Source organism: Nanorana parkeri, unplaced genomic scaffold, assembly GCF_000935625.1.
Source record: "Nanorana parkeri isolate BGI_ZX_2015 unplaced genomic scaffold, ASM93562v1 scaffold989, whole genome shotgun sequence".
NCBI classification, from domain to species: domain Eukaryota; kingdom Metazoa; phylum Chordata; class Amphibia; order Anura; family Dicroglossidae; genus Nanorana; species Nanorana parkeri.
In genome coordinates this window covers 381,706-404,770 of record NW_017307257.1, presented here as the reverse complement: position 1 = coordinate 404,770, position 23,065 = coordinate 381,706, and the positions used below count along the sequence as shown (strand labels likewise).

General features: G+C 45.7%; 1 protein-coding gene across 1 annotated transcript in view; it reads right to left on the bottom strand.

Moving 5' to 3' along the window:
* DDRGK1 (DDRGK domain containing 1) overlaps window positions 1-21,081 on the bottom strand; it is a 62,967-nt gene extending 41,886 nt beyond the window's left edge. The window contains exons 1-4 of the mRNA XM_018566934.1: window positions 20,948-21,081; window positions 18,615-18,767; window positions 2,316-2,431; window positions 719-820 (exon numbers count right to left, since the gene is read on the bottom strand). Coding sequence (XP_018422436.1) covers window positions 719-820; window positions 2,316-2,431; window positions 18,615-18,767; window positions 20,948-21,035 — 459 coding nt within the window. The 5' untranslated portion in view covers window positions 21,036-21,081. The remainder of the gene's footprint in view (window positions 1-718; window positions 821-2,315; window positions 2,432-18,614; window positions 18,768-20,947) is intronic.
* Between the last annotated feature and the right edge of the window lie 1,984 nt (window positions 21,082-23,065).

The following is a 23,065-nucleotide window of genomic DNA, read 5'->3' as shown; positions in this document are numbered from 1 at the left end:
TAAGAGCTGGCCAAACACTTCAAACAAGTCTGTGATCTGCTATTTGGGACTGAGGGGGTCCCCAAGGGGGACTCACTAACAATGCTGCAAAGTGGAAGGGGTTAAATTGTCCTGTTTCAGGCACACTGACTGCAATTTATCCAGGTGCAGTCCCGTTCTATCTGGGCTGAGTCGTAAGCAGGAGCAGGCGGAGCGGATGAAGTATAGTTTTGAATAAAAGAAAGTGTTCTTTTCTTGCCATGAATAAAAATTAAAAAAGACAAACAAACAAACAAACAACAAAAGGAAACTGCCCCCAAGCTTTCTCATTTAGCCGAAAGTCAAAGATTACAGGTTCTCCACCACCATTGTTTAGAGACTGCAGAGAATGCTGGTGTTCAAGCTGACAGCCCTGTCTGAAAAATCTGCAGGTAAAAAAAAATGAACAAAGCACAAACACCAAGCAGAACTACTAAAAGCAGAGACTGCATTTAATGAGAAATGATGGCTGCCACCCCCATGTTCATATAGGACTATAAAATTATGCAAAGGAACCAGGACAAGATTATAATAGACTGATCTCCGTTGTGTGTATATCTAAAAATGTAAAGAGATTAAAGCTGTCGTTTTACGCATCCTGCGGGGTCCTCTGTATTTGGAGTTCATATTGTATTATCCATCCCTGCGCTACAAGGAACAAATAACTGTTAGACATAAGACAGAGAACAAAAAAATTCACCTCTTTCTCTTCTTCCATCCTGAGCCGTTCATCATCTTTGCGCCTCTCTTCTTCACGCTTCACCTCCACTTTCTTCCTTTCCTGACGCTCAGCTTCCTCAGCCTATGGAGACCAAAGGGAATATTTTACTAAAGCACAAATACAAAAAGGATATGCCTGATAAGCTATTGGAATGCCACATTTCTAATGCAGTCTCTCAACCTTTTTTACCATGGAGAAAACCTTGGAATAATGTTCAGGTCTCAGGGAACCCCTGCCAGTATTTACTATATCCAGAGCTCACGGGACATTAGCCCCACCATACTCATGGCCAGTGGAAATCATGCCATTTTATACTTGTGGTCAGTGTGGCTCCCCCATAATTTAGTGGCCAGTGGGGGGAAAGAGCCTTACGTTGGTGGTCAGTGGAAAGAATGAGCCTTACTCTGGAGGTCAGTGGGGAGAAGGAGCCTTATTTTGGTGGTCATTGGGAAGAATGAGCCTTACTTTGGAGGTCAGTGGAATGAACGCTCCTTACATTGGTGGTCAGTGGGAGAAATGTTACCCTTACAAACCGCTAACATGATCACTGGTGCCAGTGGTTATGTAGTTGAGAAACCAAAAGGAGAAGTTCCGCTGGCCCCATGCTGCTGGCACTGTGGAGTGGCATTGGTGCTGGACACAAGTCAGAAAGGAGATCCACCTGTCACTGCTCACTACCCAAGGAACCCCTAAGAACCTCTATAGAAAACCTAGCGTTCCATGGAACCCTGCTTTAGAAAGGCTGTGATAATCTTTTACCCAGGGAATCTCAGTTCTCACAATGTAAACGTTGGGAAAACTTACACAAGAAAATGCAGTTTTTGGGGTTATAGGTTATATATGTACTGTATATAGTACATTAGGGTAGACTACAAAACCTAAAAAACATAATAAGCAGAACCAAAGCTTTGCCGTAAAAATGCTTTGGCACTCCAGGGGATTTAGGGAGAAAAGGGCCCAAGGTTAAGTCATACAAATAAAAAGTGAGCATCATAAGCACACTCAATAGCGTTATATGGTTTTACACTTCCAATAACTGACTAAATTTATAGAGATCCGCAAAAACACAAATACACACACACAGTACCCACAAACACACACAAGGGCATATTTATATGTGGCATTCCCCAAACATTCACAGTTGGTTAATCATCCCCTAGAATTTAAAGCACATGCACCAGAAAGATTCGCCTTTAGTGAATATTTGGTGTATGTCACATTTACTGCTTCATATCTGCCCTCTTATGTAAACATGCGTACCAATATGACGCACAGGTGTAACAGTTTAGTAACTTACAAACTCATCAAAAACATAAAACAAAGTTGAACCCAAATCATTATAGTTTCCATCTACGTCTTTACTTTGTGAGACACTGAGGAGCATGGCTGGGGTGGAGTTTTGCAAATTCTTGTGTGGCGATCTCCTGGGCAACTACTGGGTGATTAAAAGGGCCATTGCCCCTGCAGAACCTAAGCACCATTTTTTGGTGGGGGGGATTTGATCTATCAGTTCCCATTCCCCAGTGGGGGGGGGGGGAAAGAGTCCCTGTTACTGGTCAAGCGGAGATTTTCTCACCTCTCGTTGGGCTTTTCTAGCTTGCTTCTCTTCCAACTTCTTCTGTTTCTTAGCGCCAATCTTGCCAAGAGCCTGGGTTTCCTGGGAATCTTCATCCTGCTCCTCCTCCACCACAGCTACAAAAAAAAATGAAATCATATATAAAAAAGGGTTATCCATAAATACACACATTTACCAATCACATGATTATTGTAAAATAAAATTAAAAAAAAACAGGAAGCGAGAGTTAGTTCTGCTCTTCCTATCACTTCTTGGATTATCAATAGGGTGGCAGAAGGGTAATGTCACTTACCCCTGGCAATGGAAGCCTCCTATTGGCGATGAGAAAGGAAGCGGGAGTGTTAACATTGCCATCTTGTGCGGAGTTAGAGGCCCCACCCCAACATCCTTTACAAACTTTGCTAAGCAGGCGTCTCATTTGGTGGCTGGTGGATATAAGGACCATTCATACTCGTTTATAGGGTCTAATATGTCTTTTCACAAAAGCAATTCCCACGAAGTATGCATGAACACAGGTTACGTGTAGTCTGATGATCAGTCATTTGTAGGCCATGTATTCGTACATCAGCTACAGCTTCCTATCCAGCAAGAACAGCGAGCGGCACAGTGACATCACCAAATTTTATCAGACTCATGAGCCTTAGATGATCTCACATGGTAACTATAACCCCAATTCCAAAAAGGTTGGGATACTGTGTAAAATCTATATAAAAAACATAATGCAATGATCTATAAATCTCATAAACTTACATTATATTCACAACAGAAAATAAAAAAACATATCACATGTTTAAACTGAGAAAATGAACCATTTTAAGAAAACAATTAGGTCATTTTAAAATTGGTGGCAGCAACACGTCTCAAAAAAGTTGGAACATGGCCATGTTTACCACGGTCTAGCATCCCCTCTTCTTTTAACATCACACTCTTATGTCTGGGAACTGAGGAGACCAGTTGCTGGAGTTTTGGGACAGGAATGTTGTCCTATTCTTGCCTGATATAGGATTCCAACAGTCCTGGGTCTTCTTTGTCATATTTTATGTTTCAAGATGCACCAAATATTTTCAATTGGTGAGAGGTCTGGACTGCAGGCAGGCCAGTTAAGCACCCGGACTCTTCTACTATAAAGCCCTTCATCTAATGCGGTTTATCATTGTCCTGCTGAAATATGCAAGGCCTTCCCTGAAAAAGACGTCTGGATGGGAGCATATATTGCTCTAAAACCTGGATATATCTTTCAGCATTGATGGAGCTGTTCCAGATGTGCAAGCTGCCCATTCCATATGCACCCCCATACCATCAGAGATGCAGGCTTTTGAACTAAGCACTAAAAACAAGCCAGAAGGTCCCTCTCCTGTTTAGCCTGGAGGACGCGGCACCCATAGTTACGAAAAAGAATGTCAAATTTCCATTCGTCTGACCACAATTTTCCACTTTGCAACAGAGCATTTTAAATGAGGTTTAAATTAGGTTTGGCCCAGAGAAGATGGCTGCGTTTCTGGATCATATTTAGATATGGTTTCTTGTTTGCATGATAGAGCTTTACCAGGCATTTTTGGATGGCACGGTGAAATGTGTTCACAGGCAGTGATTTTTGGAAGTATTTCTGAGCCTATGCAGTGATGTCCATCACAGATTCATGCCTGCTTTCAATGCAGTGCCCTCCGAGGGCCCAATGATCATGGGCATCCAATATTGCGTTTCAGCCTTGTCCTTTGCGCACAGAGATTTCTCCAGATTCTCAGAATCTTTTGATGATATTATGTTGTGTATATGATGATATATTTAAAGTCTTTACAATTTTACATTGAGGAACATTATTCTGAAATTGTTCTACAATTGTTAGATGCAAAGTGGTGAACCTCTGCCCGTCTGATCTTCTGAGACACTCTGTCAGGGTATGGAAGGAGCATCTTAGAGAGTCAATCATGTTACTGACCTGTTGCCAATTAACCTCATTAATTGCAAAATATTCTCCCAGCTCTTCCTTGTTAGTACCACTTACTTTGCCAGCTTTTTGTTGCCCTGTCCCAAATTTTTTGAGACGTGTTGCTGCCATCAATTTCAAAATGGCCTTATTTTTTCCCTAAAATGGTTAATTTGTTCAGTTTAAACATTTGATATGTTTTCTATTGTGAATAAAAAATAAATGAGTTTATGAGATTTGCAGATCATTGCATTCTGCTTTTATTTTAGATTTTACTCAGCGTCCCAACTTTTTTGGAATTCGGGTTGTACATAGCTATGAGGCCACACAGCAGAAGTGCCTAACCCAGGGCTGGACAAATCCCAGGGGCCAAGTAGCCAGTGCACATTAAAAATTGCAGTTGGCGTCTAACATTTGAGGTTTTGTCTAGTTGTCAGTAGAGGTGGCTCCTAAAAAAATCCTACTGGTTCCTGGATTGGACAGACTGGACCCTGAATTTCATATCAAATCATCCACCCCTGGCCTAAGTACATAAAGTGCACCACTATTTTTCAGCAGATCTTCAATTATGAGTTCAGGTCCACCCAAAGAATGCTTGATATCAACACTGGTCTTATAAAAAGCACAGACTAAATATTGTGGTCGGTATGACCTCCAGGTCAGGCCAGACAATTCCTGTGTGCTCAAGGCCGGTGTAAAAAAACAAATTGTGAAAACAAGTTCACACGATGAAAGAATTAAGTGTGATCATGTTTGGTGGTATTTTATGTGCTGTAGTGAAGGAGATAAGCTCCACAACCCAGCAGGCCACCCACCTGTGGTGAAACTGAGAGCACATGTTCTCCACCCACACTCTGTCTGCTCCTCGCATGTGTCTTCATGCTCAAAGACAAGCCCAGTATACAGACAAATGGACAGGTAGTGTATACAACACAGCAGTACAGTGTATATAATCATCAGTTTAGAGTTTTGCCTCCATCCAGGCATGCTCTGCCATGCTGCCCAAGCTTTGCCTCCCAAGCGTGATGAGAGGACTCTTATGTAAAGGTGGGATTGAGGACTAAAATATGAAGGGGCTTCCGATATGAAGGGTTCTCCTACTATGGAGTGGGGACTCTAATGTAAAAGGGAGATATGTGAAAGGGGGGCTCTGATGTTAAGAAGACTCCCAATGTGAAAGGGGTACCCCTACTTTTGTGTTTTTGCATTGAGCCCCCCTTAAAAATCCATACCAGGCCCCCATCTAGGATAAGAGTCTGGTATGGATCTCAGAGGGACCACATGTCGTTTTTCACATTTACATTTTTTTTTCTTACTTTTTAGACTGAGGTGCATTGAGATTTTGCATACTTTTAGCCACCAACGTATGCCATATGTTGGCAGCAGCGGGCCCCTGTAAACAGGCTGTTTACATGTGTAAAGCTGATTGTCGGCATTACACTGGAAGCAATTCTGATGGCTGTAAAGCCACCTAATTGCTTCCAGGGGCTGGTGAATGTGTACCCTCCCACCCCGCCTGACACCCCTTTGCCTTGCTTCCAAGCTTTACTGCCTGCTGCGGGTGTCGGTGGGTAGCGAGGAGAGCGGCGAACGTTCGTTCGCCGATCTCTTTCCCGCTGAATGAAACTGGAAGCGATGCTGATTGCATCACCTCCAGTTTCTGAGCTGTCACTCCCCGCCTAGAGAAGCTAAAAAAATAAAAAAGTTAAATAAAATAAAAATGTAAAGGTTTTTAAAGTCCCCCATCCCCGTGAACACCCACATTTTAACGCAAACATGCTTTGGGTGCGCCTACGCAAGAAAACCACAATTGCAGCACACATGTTGGGTATTGCTGTGTGCCCCAGAATAAAGGGAAATAATTATAGTGCCAATATTCATGGATAATTCTAAACTGATGACCTGTACAGGCTTTTAAAGCGTCGCCTATGGACAATTTGGGGTACCGTATTTTTTCGCCATTTCACAGGTTTTTAAATTTGGCATGTCTGGTATCAATTTACTCGGCACAACCTCATCTGTTATATTTTTCATAACAAATGGGTATTATATTGTGTTTAATTAACTTAAGTGTATTTATTACTGAATTTTTGGGTCTGATAAGGAGCTGTGCTAATATCATGCAACATACATTCTGCAACTGCCACCACCATTTTGTTCTACAAGGTCTCCGCTTTCAGGAAATATACAATTCTTGGGGGAAGCTTAAAGGATAATTAAAGCCTCTGTTTTTTTTGCATAGATCTACTGTTAGCAAACAGTAGATATATGCGAAAGTGTAAAAAAAAGAAAAAAAAAGGCTTTAACAGAGGCTAATACTCACCTGTGTCTTCCCCGCGTGCTCCCGTCCGAAAATGTGAAGATCCTCGGGCGGCCGCAAAGCATATTTGGGCGGGCGCATGCGCAGTTCGCATTTTTGGCCGGGAGGCGAGGAGAGACACAAGGTAAGTCTACGGACGCGTGCACCCGCATGCAGACAGGAAGTGCCAGCAAGGACAGAGGAGTCAGCGCTGGATCGGAGACCTGCCGCAGTGCTGGAGGGACAGATGAAAACGACAGGAAAGAAGAAGATCGGATTAAGAGATATAATTTAAGGTAAGTGCTAACATTAACATTGGGGGAGGGGAAAAAATTGACTTTAATGTCACTTTAAGTAATTTTCAGGCCTAAAATGCGGTTTATAACACTAGTGCAAAAAAAAAACAGCTCTGGAAATGGAAAAGTTAAAGTGACATTAAAGGCAAATCCTCCCCCGCCCCCCCCCCAATGTTTGTGTAAGGACTTACCTTAAATGATGCCTTTTAATCCGATCATCTTCTTGCCTGTAGTTTTCAGATGCCGATCCAGCGCTGACTCCTCTTTTCCTTAATGTCCCAAGATGTCTGCATGGGGGTGCACACTGCTCCATAGACTTACCTTGTGTCTCTCCTCGTCTCCCGGCCGAACATCTGAACTGCGCATGAGCCCGCCCCAAGATCCTTTGCGGTCACCCGAGAAAATGTTCAGATGTTCGGACGGGAGCGAGCGGCGGAGACACAGGTAAGTATTAACCCTTTGAAAGAGTTTTTTTTTTTTTTTAAATAGTTTTGCATATATCTACTGCTGTCTACCCGTAGATATATGCAAAAACATGCAAGGGTTTAATAACCTTTTAATGGGTGCCATGACAGAAAAATACGTTTTTAGGAGGTGGAGGAAAACACGTCAAAAGCATATGGAAAAGATAAATTGCGCGTATTAGCAGGTACAGAGAGGAATCTACTCATCACTTTTTAAGAACAACTCAACAAAACCCCCAAAATAGAACTCGTCACCCACGTGATCGAGAGACGATCTTTCCTGCGAAGCAAAATCAGTTTTGCCACTCGTCACTGGTCTACCGACTCCGATTATTAGTTGTCCACTTTGTTCTCTACGTAGGAAGCCACAGCCAAACACAGATTCACAGTCAAGTCATTTACATCCCGACTGTGAATCAACGAGTATTTATACCATTGAAACCTTTCATACACCTATTCTCAGCCAAGACAGATGATCATTATTTCCACAATACACTGCCCACACAGGTCTAAGAGTTACTACGGCTCAGTCATACAACAGAATAAAGCATGAAGAAAAAAAAAAAGAAGGACCAGTAAGCCGCATTTACATATAACTACTCCAACACAAGTTCAGGAAAACACCCAAACGAACTGAAAAGAAAAATTGGTATGCCTATTGGGCAAATAGTTCACTTTTTGTTTAATGTTCCAGTGGCATGCCTAGTCAATGATATCAATGAGTCATCTGATGGCCAAGCATGATCCAACTGCATGCCGTAACAGACATGCATGCTCAGATCACCTGAAAATGTATACTGTATGTCAGGCATGTCAAACAGTGGATCGAAGCGAGGGGGCTGCACTATGTCTACATAACTTGGGTCACACTTATTTCATTACAGAAACATTTTATGGCACTTTGTAATTTAATAGAAAAATTATAAATTTACAATCATTAATACCAGAGAAAAGGGACTGCAAACATCTCCTACAGTATTTAGTTGTAAACTTTTGTAAGGAAATATAAATTATCGAATGGAGAACAGTGGGGGAGCAAGAGGGTTGCAGGGAGCCCGTAAAACATCACCTCAAACTCTGTTGGAGAGCCTGTGACTAGCCCCACCCCAAACTTTTGTGGAGAGCCAGGAGGTACCCCCACCTCAAACAATGTTTGGAGAGGCAGTGAGTACACCCACCTCAAACAAAGTTGGAGGGCCAGCGAGTACCCCCCACCTTAAACTCTGTTGGAGAACAAGTGAGTACACACACCTCAAACTCTGTTGGGGAGAAAGTGAGTACCCCACCCCAAACTACTTTATTGGAGAGCCAGTAAGTACCCCCACCTCAAACTCTGTTGGAGAGCCGGTTAGTATGCCCACCTCAAACTCTGTTGGGCAGCCTGTGATTGCACAATGCAGATAAACAGGTTTCAGTCGTAGTTTACCCCCACCTCAAACAATGTTTGGAGAGCCAGTGAGTACACCCACCTCAAACAAAGTTGGAGGGCCAGCGAGTACCCCCCACCCCAAAGTCTGTTGGAGGGCCAGTGAGTACTCCCACCCCAAACTCTGTTGGAAGCCTATGAGTGCACCCACCTAAAACTATGTTGAAGAGCCCGTGAGTATCCCCACCCCAAACTCTGTTGGAAAGCCTGAGTGCACCCACCTCAAACTTTGTCGAAGAGCCAGTGAGTACCCCACCTCAAACTCTGCTGGAGAGCCAGTGAGTACCCCCACCTCAAACTCTGTTGGAGAGAAAGTGAGTACCGAAGAGCCAGTGAGTACCCCACCTCAAACTCTGTTGGAGAGCTAGCGAGTACCCTCACCTCAAACTCTGTTGGAGAGCCAGTGAGTACCCCCACCTCAAACTCTGTTGGGGAGAAAGTGAGTACCCCACCCCAAACTACTTTATTGGAGAGCCAGTAAGTACCCCCACCTCAAACTCTGTTGGAGAGCCACCTCAAACTCTGTTGGGCAGCCTGTGATTGCACAATGCAGATAAACAGGTTTCAGTCAAATGGCTTTTCTCCTCATTTTTATCACTATGGGCAGACGCCCCAGATATCACCGGTGTGCAGCGGATGATGGGAACAAAAAGGAGAACTGCTGATAATTACACACAATGAGGGGGAATTGATCAAAACTGTAGTAGACAAAATCTGGAGCATCTGTGCATGACAACCAATCAGCTTCTCTCTTCAGTCAATATTTGAAAATGAAAGAGAGAAGCTGAATGGTTGTCTGCTCCACTTTCAATGAATTCTCCTCAATATAGTTTGCAGGTAAATTTAGCAAAACTTCAGTAAAACACATATAAAATAAATTGATTCCTTTAAATTTGGGTGGGGTTTGCCTTTACATGTTTTTACGCTTTTTCAATATTTATTTTTTTACTGAGTTTCGATATTTCTTGGTTGACAGCATGTTTTGAGCCCAGCAGATGCACTAAGATTCCAAGAAAATGTCACTTTCTTAGTGAAAAGCAAAACATCAGCACATAATATGGCGATAGTGAGCGCCGGTGAGTCATTTCGAGAATTTACCCTTTCACTATCAGAGAGAATTGTAAGCCATCTGCAGATCCCCTCGAGATTGTAAATGTCACTTCCTGGCCAATATCTCAGTAGGGTGCAGCGAGACACACTTAGGTGGAAAATGTTACACTCTGATTACCACCATGATGACACGCCATTCTCATCCTCTGGTCTATGTGCTGAAGGCCCTGTGTCCTCACAATGACTAGGGATAAAGAAGTCACTGATAAGGAAGGGCTAACAAGATTAAGAAGCCCTCCTTACCATCTTGTCTTGAATTGTATTGTGATTGTAATGTCTTCCTTATATTGTAAAGCGCTGAACAAACTGTTGGCGCTATATAAATCCTGTATAATAATAATAATAATAATTAGCAGGCCACAGTGGCCTGTAATCTACAGGTAGTCAAACTACCCAGATAATAAAGTAGTTATAGTGATGCAACATTAAATTCAAGAAGAATATGAAGACATAAGAACACAAACCAGTTGGGCATTCATAAGAAAATTCCTTACAGATGAACTCCATGATAAGCAAATATTGTCTATATACAAGAGTCCTGTGTATTCTTCCTTGAATCTTGGATTCCTTTGTATATTTCTTCTAAATCTGTGCAGTAATCTAGTATATAACTTTGCCTCTGTGCATGGGCACTGCTATAAAGACTGCTCACTGCTGATCTCTCTCCTTGTGCAGGGTGGCTGGTCTGGTCTCCGCTCCCTCCTGTAATAAAGACCAATCACTACTGCTCTCTCTCTCCTTGTGCAGGGTGACTGGTCTGGTATCTGCTTCCTCCTATAATTTTCCACAGGCAGCCTGTAGTCGTTGGGCATGACGGGTCCCTTCCACCACCTTGAGGCCTTGTCTGTCATACTGGTGTGCTGGTGACATCTCTTTATCCAATCCTTGTTCACACCAAGCGCGGAGCAGGTGCAGAGCAGAGCAGTTGCAGACCGGATCAAAACTGCGTCCAATGTATTCCAATGGTATTTTTAGCTCCAGTTCACATTGCAGCGTGCAGTTTCCAGAGCAGGTGAAAAAACTGCAGCAGGCCCTATTTTACCTGCTCTGGACCTGCTCTGGAACGCATGCAAATGCCTGGAACGCACTGAAAGCCCATGTTAAACTAAAAACGGCCCGGAACACATCAAAAACGCGGCACAACCCACTGCACTGCGTGTACAGAAACCTGAGCAGATCTGCTCTGCATTGGGTGTGAACAAGGCCTTATATTTTTTTTTAAAAGTTAAAATATATTTTTACACAGTACTATCTATTTATTAGCTTATGTAATTCTGTTCACAGCAGGACAAACAACAGGATGGACAGTCCGCTAAGCCAATAAGCCTCTACTGTAGGCACTCAAAGACAGTTCTTCAAGAGGTTTCTAGGGTTTCCTTGAGCTGTGGCTCATTGACCTGGCATCTCATGGTGCTTACATAGTTCTGGGGCAATGATCTTATGGCAGAGCACGCAGCATGACACCAATGATCTTTTTAGCTGTCTGTAAGAAGGGCATTCTTCTCACTGACTACCAACGCAAGGTGCCATTTTTCTTACTGTTGCCAAATGAAGTGCAGGGGTTCAACTAGACCTAAAAAATTATTTCAAGGGATCCTCTGGAGAAAAAAAAAGGTTGAGGAAGGCTGTCTTTCTGCATTGTGCAATGCTACCAGGCCAACTTAGAGAGCTTCCTCTATGTACGGGTCTGGGTTTGGCGGTTGAAAGGAGAACGGTAATTGCCTGACTGCATTGTGCCAAGTGTAAAGTTTGGTGGAGGGGGATTATGGCGTGGGTGTTTCTCAGGGGTTGGGCTTGGCCCCTTAGTTCCAGTGAAGGGAACTCTTAAGGCATCAGCACACCAAGACATTTTGGACAATGTCATGCTCCCAACTTTGTGGGAACAGTTTGGGGATCGCCCCTTCCTGTTCCAACATGACTGCCCACCAGTGCACAAAGCAAGGTCCATAAAAGACATGGGTGAGCGACTTTGAGGTGGAGGAACTTGACTGGCCTGCACAGAGTCCTGACCTAAACCCGATAGAACACCTTTGGGATAAATTAGAGCGGAGAATGCGAGCCCGGCCATCTTGTTCAACATCAGTACCTGACCTCACAAATGGTCCAACATTCCCATAGACACACTCCTAAACCTTGTGGACGCCTTCCCAGAAGAGTTGAAGCTGTTATAGCTGCCCGGGGGGCGGAGCCAACCCAATACTGAACCCTACGGACTAAGACGCCATTAGAGTTCATGTGCGTGTAGAGACAGGTGTCCCAATACTTTTGGCAATATAAATCGTACATTGCCAGAGAAGCGTGATTGGTCACTCCAGGGAACACGTCTCCACTTCTCTAGAGTCCAGTGGCGGCGTGCTTTACACCACGGCATCCCACGCTTTGCATTGCACTTGGTGATGTAAGGCTTGGATGCAGCTGCTCAGCCATGGAAACCCATTCCATGAAGCTCTCTACGCACTGTTGTTGTGCCAATCTGAAGGCCACACGAAGTTTGGAGGTCTGTAGCTATTGACTCTGCAGACAGTTGGCGACGCTGACCCCGCTCCATCATTTTACGTGGCCTACCACTTTGTGGCTGAGTTGCTGGTGTTCCCAGTTGCTTCCACTTTGTTATTATACCGCTAACAGGTGACTGCGGAATATTTAGTAGCAAGGAAATTTCACAGAACATCTGAATCCAATGATTTGGAGGGCTGTCCCAATACTTTTGGCGATATAGTGTATGTATCTGACCTGTCTATGGTGTTATGTGACACCTTAGCAACTCGTTTGGGTCCTGGGAATAATACTAATAGGCAACTTTATTTTTTTTCATAGTCTGGAATTCTTATAGTATGGCTCTGTGTACATCTACGGATGGAGAGGTTGCTTCCTATCAATGGAAAGGTTTGAAAATATGAAAGACCTTTACCTGTGGTAAGTTTTTTTTTTCAGAAATCCAGATCTACTAAGACTATCGAGCTGGAGAAAACCAGGCAGTAGGGTTCTGTGAAAGCTAAAGCACGACTAAAGCTGAACAGTATACAAGAGAGTGACTAGATGATCCCTGAAGACTATACACTGAGTGGCCAGATTATTATGACCACCTGACGTTTGTAGGCAAATTAGCTATAATTTCGCGCTGAAGTTGCTAGAGGGCCAGACCATTATAAATAGGGAAGCAGGTTGTTTGCCACGACAGTAGAAGTGATTTTTTGTGAAGATACGGGGAAACAACGCGATTTAACAGCCTTTGAACGTGGGATGATTGTTGGCGCGAGTATCAGCAAAACAGCAGAATTGGTTAAATGTTCAAGAGGGGCTCATTGTTAAAGTGTTTAAAGACGGGACTGTCAGCCGAAAATCTGGGTCTGAACGTGCGAATTGTGGCCGTCAGCGACTAGTCAATGTTAGGGCAGAACGGGGGAGGGGCAAGACTGGTGCAAGACAACAGAAGGGCAACGGTGCAGTGTCAGATTCCTCGCATCGCCTTTAACATCTCGTGGAGTCACGAGGCGGCCCAACAAAGTCATCTCGTGGCCCAACGAAGTACTGATGGGGTGGTCATAATAATCTGGCCACTCAGTGTAGATATTTTCTATTTTAAAACTTGTTATATTGTCATTTAGTCACTAGGCCGTGCCTCAGTACTGGATTCTGGTGAGACTGGGTTCTGGTGATTTTGATTACTGTTGACTGAGAGCATCCTACAAGGAGTCTTGTGCAGTCTCCTCATCAAGGCAACCCAGAGGATTCTCTAGCCAGAAAAGGGCTGTGAGGATGACATGACCCATGCACACCCATCCTACATAGCCTGGCCCCCCCAAAAAAAAAGTTACACACTGTAACATTTCATTGAACCACCTTCAGCTTTTGACGCATTCGCCGTGGCATCGTTTTCCATAATCTTACGCAATGTCGCAACATTTATTTCCATCCAGAGTTGCACTCAATTTTCACCAAGATCTTGTAGTGATGATGGGAGAGTCGGAGCACTGTGTAAAGTCTTCTCCAGCACATGCCAAAGATTCTCAGTGGGGTTAAGGTCTGGAGTCTGTGGTGGCCAATCCATGTGTGACGATGATGTCTCATGCTCCCTGAGCCACTCTTTCACAATCTGAGCCCGATGAATCCTGACATTGTCATCTTGGAATATGCTCAATGTGCCATCAGGGAAGAAAAAATCCATTGCTGGAAAAACCTGATCATTCAGTATATTCAGGTAGACAGCTGACCTCATTTTTTGGGCACATAACATTGCTGAACCTAGACCTGACCAAAATAAACCCCCAAAATAATATGGTGGGGAATTTATCAAAACTGGAGCAGACACAATCTGGAGCAGATTTGCACTGCAGCCAATCAGCTTTTCCCTCTCATTTTCAAATCTTCCCGGAGCAACCTGAAGAGAGATGCTGATTGGTTGCCATGGGCAACTGCTCCGGATTCTGTTTGCTCCAGTTTTGATAAATTCCCCCCACGTTTCCTGAAAGCAGAGACGAGGAAGAATAAAATGGTGGTTCAGAAAAGGGCTGTGAGGATGACATGACCCATGCACACCCATCCTACATAGCCTGGCCCCCCCAAAAAAAAAGTTACACACTGTAACATTTCATTGAACCACCTTCAGCTTTTGACGCATTCGCCGTGGCATCGTTTTCCATAATCTTACGCAATGTCGCAACATTTATTTCCATCCAGAGTTGCACTCAATTTTCACCAAGATCTTGTAGTGATGATGGGAGAGTCGGAGCACTGTGTAAAGTCTTCTCCAGCACATGCCAAAGATTCTCAGTGGGGTTAAGGTCTGGAGTCTGTGGTGGCCAATCCATGTGTGACGATGATGTCTCATGCTCCCTGAGCCACTCTTTCACAATCTGAGCCCGATGAATCCTGACATTGTCATCTTGGAATATGCTCAATGTGCCATCAGGGAAGAAAAAATCCATTGCTGGAAAAACCTGATCATTCAGTATATTCAGGTAGACAGCTGACCTCATTTTTTGGGCACATAACATTGCTGAACCTAGACCTGACCAAAATAAACCCCCAAAATAATATGGTGGGGAATTTATCAAAACTGGAGCAGACACAATCTGGAGCAGATTTGCACTGCAGCCAATCAGCTTTTCCCTCTCATTTTCAAATCTTCCCGGAGCAACCTGAAGAGAGATGCTGATTGGTTGCCATGGGCAACTGCTCCGGATTCTGTTTGCTCCAGTTTTGATAAATTCCCCCCACGTTTCCTGAAAGCAGAGACGAGGAAGAATAAAATGGTGGTAGCACGATATCGGCGCAACTGTTTATCAAACACAGAATTTCTGAAAAAATGCATATAAATTAATAAAGAGACGAGGTTGTGGGAGTAACGATAAGAAACAGGCCAAGCCTTCAATTTGTAAGAGTTTGTGAAGCAGCAAAGAACTCCGGCACTTAAAATTGTCCGTAGGCAACACTTTAACCCTTTCGATGTCAAAATGCACATTTTAGGCCTGAAGATTACTTAAAGGAGAACTGTGAGGTGAGCGATTTCCACTCATCCTCCTAGTTAGAGTCGGCTCTATCAATCAGGAGGTGAGCGAACACTTACCGTCACTCGATCATCTCCCTGCAGAGAGCCGTGACTGTCAGTCACCACTCCCCGCAGGGTTCCCCCCCTTCCCCTCTCCGATCCTCCAGCGCTGAGTGGACGAACGGACGGAGGGGGCGGGCACAGTTGGCTCTGCCTCTAGATTGACAGCTGGCTCCGCCCATCAGCCAGCTGGGTGGATCTTGACAGTATTGTCAGGATCCGTGCCAGATGCGGCGCTCTCAGTCAGGGGCTTCCTGAGGCCGGGTGTCACCCGAAGCGGATACCGGGTGAAACCTGCCGTTACGTCATTACACATGTGCGTGACGTCATCACGTGCGTGATGATGTCATGGCGCATGCGCAGCCATCTTGGTGACACCTGTTGGCGGCCATCTTGGTGATGGACATTGGCAGAGATAGGAGGGGATGTTTACCCGTCGGGATAAGGTCCATGACCGAGTGCCCGACTTTTCAGAGGGGGTGACACCAAAATGACTGTCAATGACTCCGATGGTGTCACCCGGGTGCGGGCCGCACCCCCCTGGTGACGAAACCGCTCTCAGTATATAGCTCGCTATTTACTGAGCTTTGGGTCATGGGAGGAGGTTCGTGTATGTCCTCCTGTTACCCTAAAGAGAACTATGGGATGAAAAGGTTACCCCATAGTTCTCTTTTAACCTCACGCAGAATTATATATTTCCTGAAAGCAGAGAGGGGTGGTCAACTCCTCCGGCTGTTGTAAAACTACAAGTCCCATGAGGCATTGCAAGACTAGTTACAGGCAGGACTGGCAGAGGCATGTTGGGATTTGTAGTTAAAGCACAGCTGGAGCTGCCCACCCCTGCCCTGGAAAATTAAATGGCGGCAGTTGCAATTTTTTTATCTCGCATGTGTTTCAGCTGGTGGATGTGATTGGGCGGCAGTCAGCTTTACACATGTATATGGCTCAGGAGTCTGCTCACAGAGCACTTACAGGGGGGGAGGGGGGTCTGCTGCTATTGACGTATGACATACATTGGCAGCAGCAAAAGGGTTAAAGTCATCAGTTTATAATAGCCCTAGAACTGGGGTAGGCAACCTCGGCACCCCAGCTATTGTGGAACTACAGGTCCCATAAGACACTGCCAGACTCTGACAGCCGTCGGCATGACTACTAGAGGCAGAAGGATGATGGAATTTGTAGTTTCATTACAGATGGAGTGCAGAGGTTGCCCACACCTGCCCTAGAATCATTGCGCCGGCATGCACAGCGACACCTAATACACCTGATGTGTTGATTTTGTACACAAGGCGCACGCAGCTTGCGCCTTTGCGCTCCTATGTGTGTGTACGCGGGGGTGGGGGGGCTCTGTGGAAAGGAATATCACCCCTTTTAGGCTGCTCAATAAGACAGACTTGTTGATGGATTGGATTGGCTAGAGCGGTGAACCATTAGATCAACTGTCCTGTTTTTACTGCTGTGCATGGCTCCGAGAGATTTTCCCTCACTTCCTGTCCTGCTGACATCGGTTTGACCAGACAGGAAGTGAGGGAAAAATCTGCAGCGGGGAGGCACACAAAAAAAAAATACACATCTGACAGGGGTTCCCCTTCTCGATTAGGAAAAACATTTTTATTTCTATGAAGTTGTTGGAGAGTTACCCTCACTTCCTGTCTGGTAAAACATTGTCAACTGGACAGGAAGTGAAGGTAAATCTCTTGGAGCCATGCACAGCAGTAAAAACAGGACAGGAAATGATTCGCCGCTCTATCCAAAACCTAAGAAAAAAGTTTTGCCTGGGCATACGCTTAACTTTATTGTAGGGCTGCAGCTAACGATTATTTTCATAATCGATTAGTTAGCCGATTATTAAGTTCGATTAATCGGATTACAAAAAATGGCTCCAGTGATAGGACTACTAGTTTGTATTGAGATTGTAGTCCATCACAGGAGCAAGCTTGGAGCAGTGGAAATAAAAAAAAGTGTGGTGTGCAATATAGAACATTATACAGCGGCGCAATGTAGATTACCAGCAGCTACAGAGGAATGCAGCAAATCACAGCAATAGTCCATTATACTATAATGTTCTATTGCTGGGATTTGTAGTCCTCTGTAGCCGGTGTATAATGATTATACGGCGCAATGCAGAATACCACCAGCTATATAGGAATACAACAAATGCCAGCAATACATTATGCATACAGTGTATAATGTATTGCTGGGATTTGTAGTCCTCTATAGCTGATGGTACATATACAGCACAATGTACCATCAGCTATAGAGGACTACAAATCCCACTACACCAGCAATACATTAATACAGCACCATGTGGGGGTGGGGGGGAATGCAGGCTTACCCGAGCAGCTTGTGGGCCTGTCTGGCAGCTGCCTTCCCCCATATGCCTGCTCTTCCTTCATTGTGCCCATCGTGAATGGGCGGGCCGCGGCAAGTCTGGGAGGCGGGGAGATGCGGCTTGCAGGGAGGAGAAGCGGCGAGTCTGTATGGCAGGGAAGGAGTCGGGTCGTGCGTTGGGGAGTCGTGTCGTGCAGCGGGGAGGGGCCCAGTCACACCAAGAGTGCGGCGAGTGAGGGAGCTCACTGCGAGGAGAGGAGCAGCGGCGTGTGCGGTGGGCGTGGCTTCTGCGCCGTCACACGCCGCGCCCGCCGGACACGATGGGTCATGTGTGGGGCCCCGAACAGGCTAACCTATCGATAGCGGACTAATCGACGATGGCAAACGTTGACAACGTTTTCCATCGATTAACTGTTGCGATTAACTGTTGCAGCTCTACTTTATTGCTATCACAAGGGGGCGACAGCATAGTGCAGGTGACAGGTTCTCTTTAAAGGAGACATCAGGGGTCTATTAGACTCCATATGCCACCCCTGCAATCTGCTGAAGTGCTCGATCAGCTTCCCGTGGCATGTCAGCGCCGAAACCGGAAGTGATCAGAGCCGCTCTTCATCCTGACACCCGCCATGGAGGTCCCCGGGCACCCAGAAGGGATAGGTAAGGCTAGGACACACGGTGGGGGTGGTGGTAGGAGTGGTGGGAGTAGTCCGCACCTTCCGCAGCTGGGTGCCCAAATTACTTCCATGACAAAGCCGGCAGCCGGGTTTGTCATGGAAGTAATAGTGAAGACTAGTTTGTGTACACGCCGGCTCTGCCCCCGACTATATGACATGCATCGGTGGCAGGGAAAGGGTTAATAGAACGCCATGCGGACCGGTCACTAGTCATGTGATACCTTCTCTCTCCTCCTCCATACGGCGGGCTTGCCTCTGGGCCATCATGCCCCTGTTCATCCTTCTTCGCGGCATCCCATCGCCCCGCTCCTCCGGCTGGATACGCGGTCTGGGCGCCGCCGCCACCGCCACATTCTGCTGGTGCTCCCGGTCAGCTGCAACGGAATACAAGACAGAACAATAAAGTGCACCTGTCACTAATACAAGAACACCACTATGCAGGTTTATTCTATAACTACCCTCCAAGGCGGGAGGGAGGGCAACTCCGACCCTTCAGCTGTGATTTAACTACAAATCCCAACATGTCTCTGGGAGTCATGGGACTGGAGGGCCGCAGTTACCCGCCCCTGCTCCAAAGGCTCACAAAGATCAAGGCATGAGGAAAGGCTATGTACGGGATTCTCTAGCGCACCACACCGGACCAAACCATTCCTCTGATACACTGAAGGAAAGAAGTAACATTGTTAAAGCTGAATTCCGGGGATCAGTAAATATTGTCCTCTCACAAGAGTCATGTGACTACTTCCTGAAATCTAGGTGAGCTTTTTATATTGCTTCAGATCTGAGCAAACGTTGGAGCTTCCTGCAATGCAGACCGATCATTGCTGCTCTCTCTCCTTGTGCAGGGTGACTGGTCATGTCTCCACCCCCTCCTGTAATAAAGACCACTCACTGCTGCTCTCTCTCCTTGTGCAGGGTGACTGGTCATGTCTCCGCCCCCTCCTGTAATAAAGACCGCTCACTGCTGCTCTCTCTCCTTGTGCAGGGTGACTGGTCTAGTCTCCCATTAGTCTCATTAAAAGGAAGCCAGGCGCTGTGTAAAGACTCGCCACCCGGCTTCCCGATTAGAAGGGAAGCCGTTCCCATGCTCCTTCGTCACCTGGTGGCGAGGGAGCATGAAGTCGGCTTTCCAGCCAATCAGGAAGCCTGGCAGCTTGTAATGAAACCCTGCCCGGCTTCATGATACTGGAAGTATTGGGCTAGGCATCGGAGCATTTGTAGAGCTCATTTTATTAACCCTTGCAATGGGGCTACCCCAGCACTGCAAGGGTCAATAATAATTTGAAACCGGAGTTCTTCTTTAATGCAATGATGATGAGTGTAATACAGAGCTCCCCCTAGTGGTGACTCTACAAATCTCTATATATAATATAATGATGGAGTGTAATACAGAGCGCCCTCTAGTGGTGACTCTACAAATCTCTATGTAATATAATGATGATGAGTGTAATACAGAGCGCCCTCTAGTGGTGACTCTACAAATCTCTATATGTAATATAGTGAGGAGTGCAATACAGAGCGCCCTCTAGTGGTGACTCTACAAATATCTATATGTAATATAATGATGGAGTGTAATACAGAGCGCCCTCTAGTGGTGACTCTACACATCTCTATATGTAATATAATGAGGATGAGGAGTGTAATACAGAGCGCCCTCTAGTGGTGACTCTACACATCTCTATATGTAATATAATGAGGATGAGGAGTGTAATACAGAGCGCCCTCTAGTGGTGACTCTACACATCTCTATATGTAATATAATGAGGATGAGGAGTGTAATACAGAGCGCCCTCTAGTGGTGACTCTACACATCTCTATATGTAATATAATGAGGATGAGGAGTGTAATACAGAGCGCCCTCTAGTGGTGACTCTACACATCTCTATATGTAATATAATGAGGATGAGGAGTGTAATACAGAGCGCCCTCTAGTGGTGACTCTACACATCTCTATATGTAATATAATGAGGATGAGGAGTGTAATACAGAGCGCCCTCTAGTGGTGACTCTACACATCTCTATATGTAATATAATGAGGATGAGGAGTGTAATACAGAGCGCCCTCTAGTGGTGACTCTACACATCTCTATATGTAATATAATGAGGATGAGGAGTGTAATACAGAGCGCCCTCTAGTGGTGACTCTACACATCTCTATATGTAATATAATGAGGATGAGGAGTGTAATACAGAGCGCCCTCTAGTGGTGACTCTACACATCTCTATATATAATATAATGACGATGAGTGTAATACAGAGCTCCCTCTAGTGGTGACTCTACACATCTCTATATGTAATATAATGATGATGAGTCTAATACAGAGCTCCCTCTAGTGGTGACTCTACAAATCTCTATATGCAATATAATGAGAATGAGTAATACAGAGCTCCCTTGTCCTCCTCCCAGCCAGGCAAATGTGTGTGCAGAAGCCCCGCCCCACACCTGCCAGGCACATGTGTACAGAGCCCCTCCCCCCACACCTCTGCACCCACTCTTCTCCCTCCACACAAGTCCTGACAGCCCAGCACATGGTGGCACTAGGACCCCGCTCACCTTGCTCCGTCTGCCCCCGGATCTTGGCAGCGAAGATCAGCAGTACAGCGAGAAGTACAGCAGCTATAATGTATAGCACGGGATCCATTGTTACACGTCAGAGCGCCAGGCCACGCCCCCCACGCTCCGCTCACAGTCGGCTGCCGGTCCCGGGCCGCTTGGAAGGTACCACACGCTACAGAGGGGTGGCCGAATATAATCCATGAGCGACATTAGCTTTTTATCCGTCTTCTGCACGCTCATTTCATACACATGTAGAATAATTAATCTAACGTGAAATACATTACGCTTTGATAGATGATTTTGTTTTGAAAGCGTAAAATAATTTCAGCTAGTCCCCGCCCCCCTCCGCGCGTTGGATTTGACTTCCCTGTTTCAATTTTGTGGTTGGAGACATTTAGCTCACAGGAAACACGAGTGGGAGGGAGGATGTCATTGCACCGGCAGTGTTTGTCGTCATAGCCCTGCGGCGCTTTTTCGCAGTTGAGCAGCTGGCTCTGAAATACAATTGGTGGAGAGTTCTCAGTCATCGATAAAATATCAATAAAATCATTTTTAACATAATCACTTATTTTGCTCCCTTTCATTTTTAAATGGCAAAAAGACAAAACCTGAAATATCATGTTGTGTGCCTGTGCCAGCGAATAGATTCAGTGTTTGTAATTTACAAGTACATTAGCTTTTTATCCGTCTTCTGCACGCTCATTTCATACACATGTAGAATAATTAATCTAACGTGAAATACATTACGCTTTGATAGATGATTTTGTTTTGAAAGCGTAAAATAATTTCAGCTAGTCCCCGCCCCCCTCCGCGCGTTGGATTTGACTTCCCTGTTTCAATTTTGTGGTTGGAGACATTTAGCTCACAGGAAACACGAGTGGGAGGGAGGATGTCATTGCACCGGCAGTGTTTGTCGTCATAGCCCTGCGGCGCTTTTTCGCAGTTGAGCAGCTGGCTCTGAAATACAATTGGTGGAGAGTTCTCAGTCATCGATAAAATATCAATAAAATCATTTTTAACATAATCACTTATTTTGCTCCCTTTCATTTTTAAATGGCAAAAAGACAAAACCTGAAATATCATGTTGTGTGCCTGTGCCAGCGAATAGATTCAGTGTTTGTAATTTACAAGTTGGAACCCCACATTTACTTCTGCAAGCCGTAGTGGGTGGAGCATGCCAGGCCCCTCCCACAGCTCTGCACAGGCCCTTTGCAACAAGGTAACATCTGGGTTTATAAAGGCATTTGGTGCACACAAAGTGGATTTTTATCCTCTTGAAGACTAAATATATATAAATATATATAACATTTCTTGGTGCCCGGAGTTCAGCTTAAGGGCCCAGTCACACCATAAAGAGTGCGTTCCACAGCGTTCGGCCTGCATTGAAGCCAATGGCACCGGAGCCATGCCCACCGCCCGCAGTGTGATTAGTGCCTGCGTTCCGGTCTAGTGGGATCTGCAAAAAATGCTGCACGCACCCGGGCCGTCCCGAGGCCGAGTGACACCCGGAGCGGAGAAGGGGTGACAGCCCGCCGTGACGTCTACGCAAATGCATGTGGCGTCGCCGCACGCATGCGTGATGACGTCATCGCACGTGCGCTGTCATCTTATTGACGCCTGCCGGCGGCCATCTTAGTGATGGACGCCGGCAGAGAGAGGGGGGGGGACGTTCACCCGGCAAGATGAGGTATGCCACCGGGTCCCCTCCTCTCTCCTGACACTGTCAGGCTCTCGGTCCATGACCGAGTGCCCGACTTTTCATAATGGGTGACACCAAAATGACTGTCAGTCATTTTGGTGTCACCCCTGCAATGGTGGCACCCCCCTCGTGGCGCCACTGGCATGCACTACTTTTTGCAGATTGTACTAGACTGGAACGCAGGCACTAATGTGCCACGCGTTCGGGTGCTGGCGATCGTGTAGTGGGCATGGCTGTGGTGCCATTGACTTCAATGCACTGCCACACCCCCTCCCGCCCCAAAACAAAGTGAGCCGGTCGGGGTGCGTTCCACAGGCCGAACGCTCTGGAACACACTCTTTGTGCTGTGACTGGGCCCATTTATAAGGAACAGGCTGCCTTAAAGGTGAACTCAGGGGATGGTAATAAATCTCTTT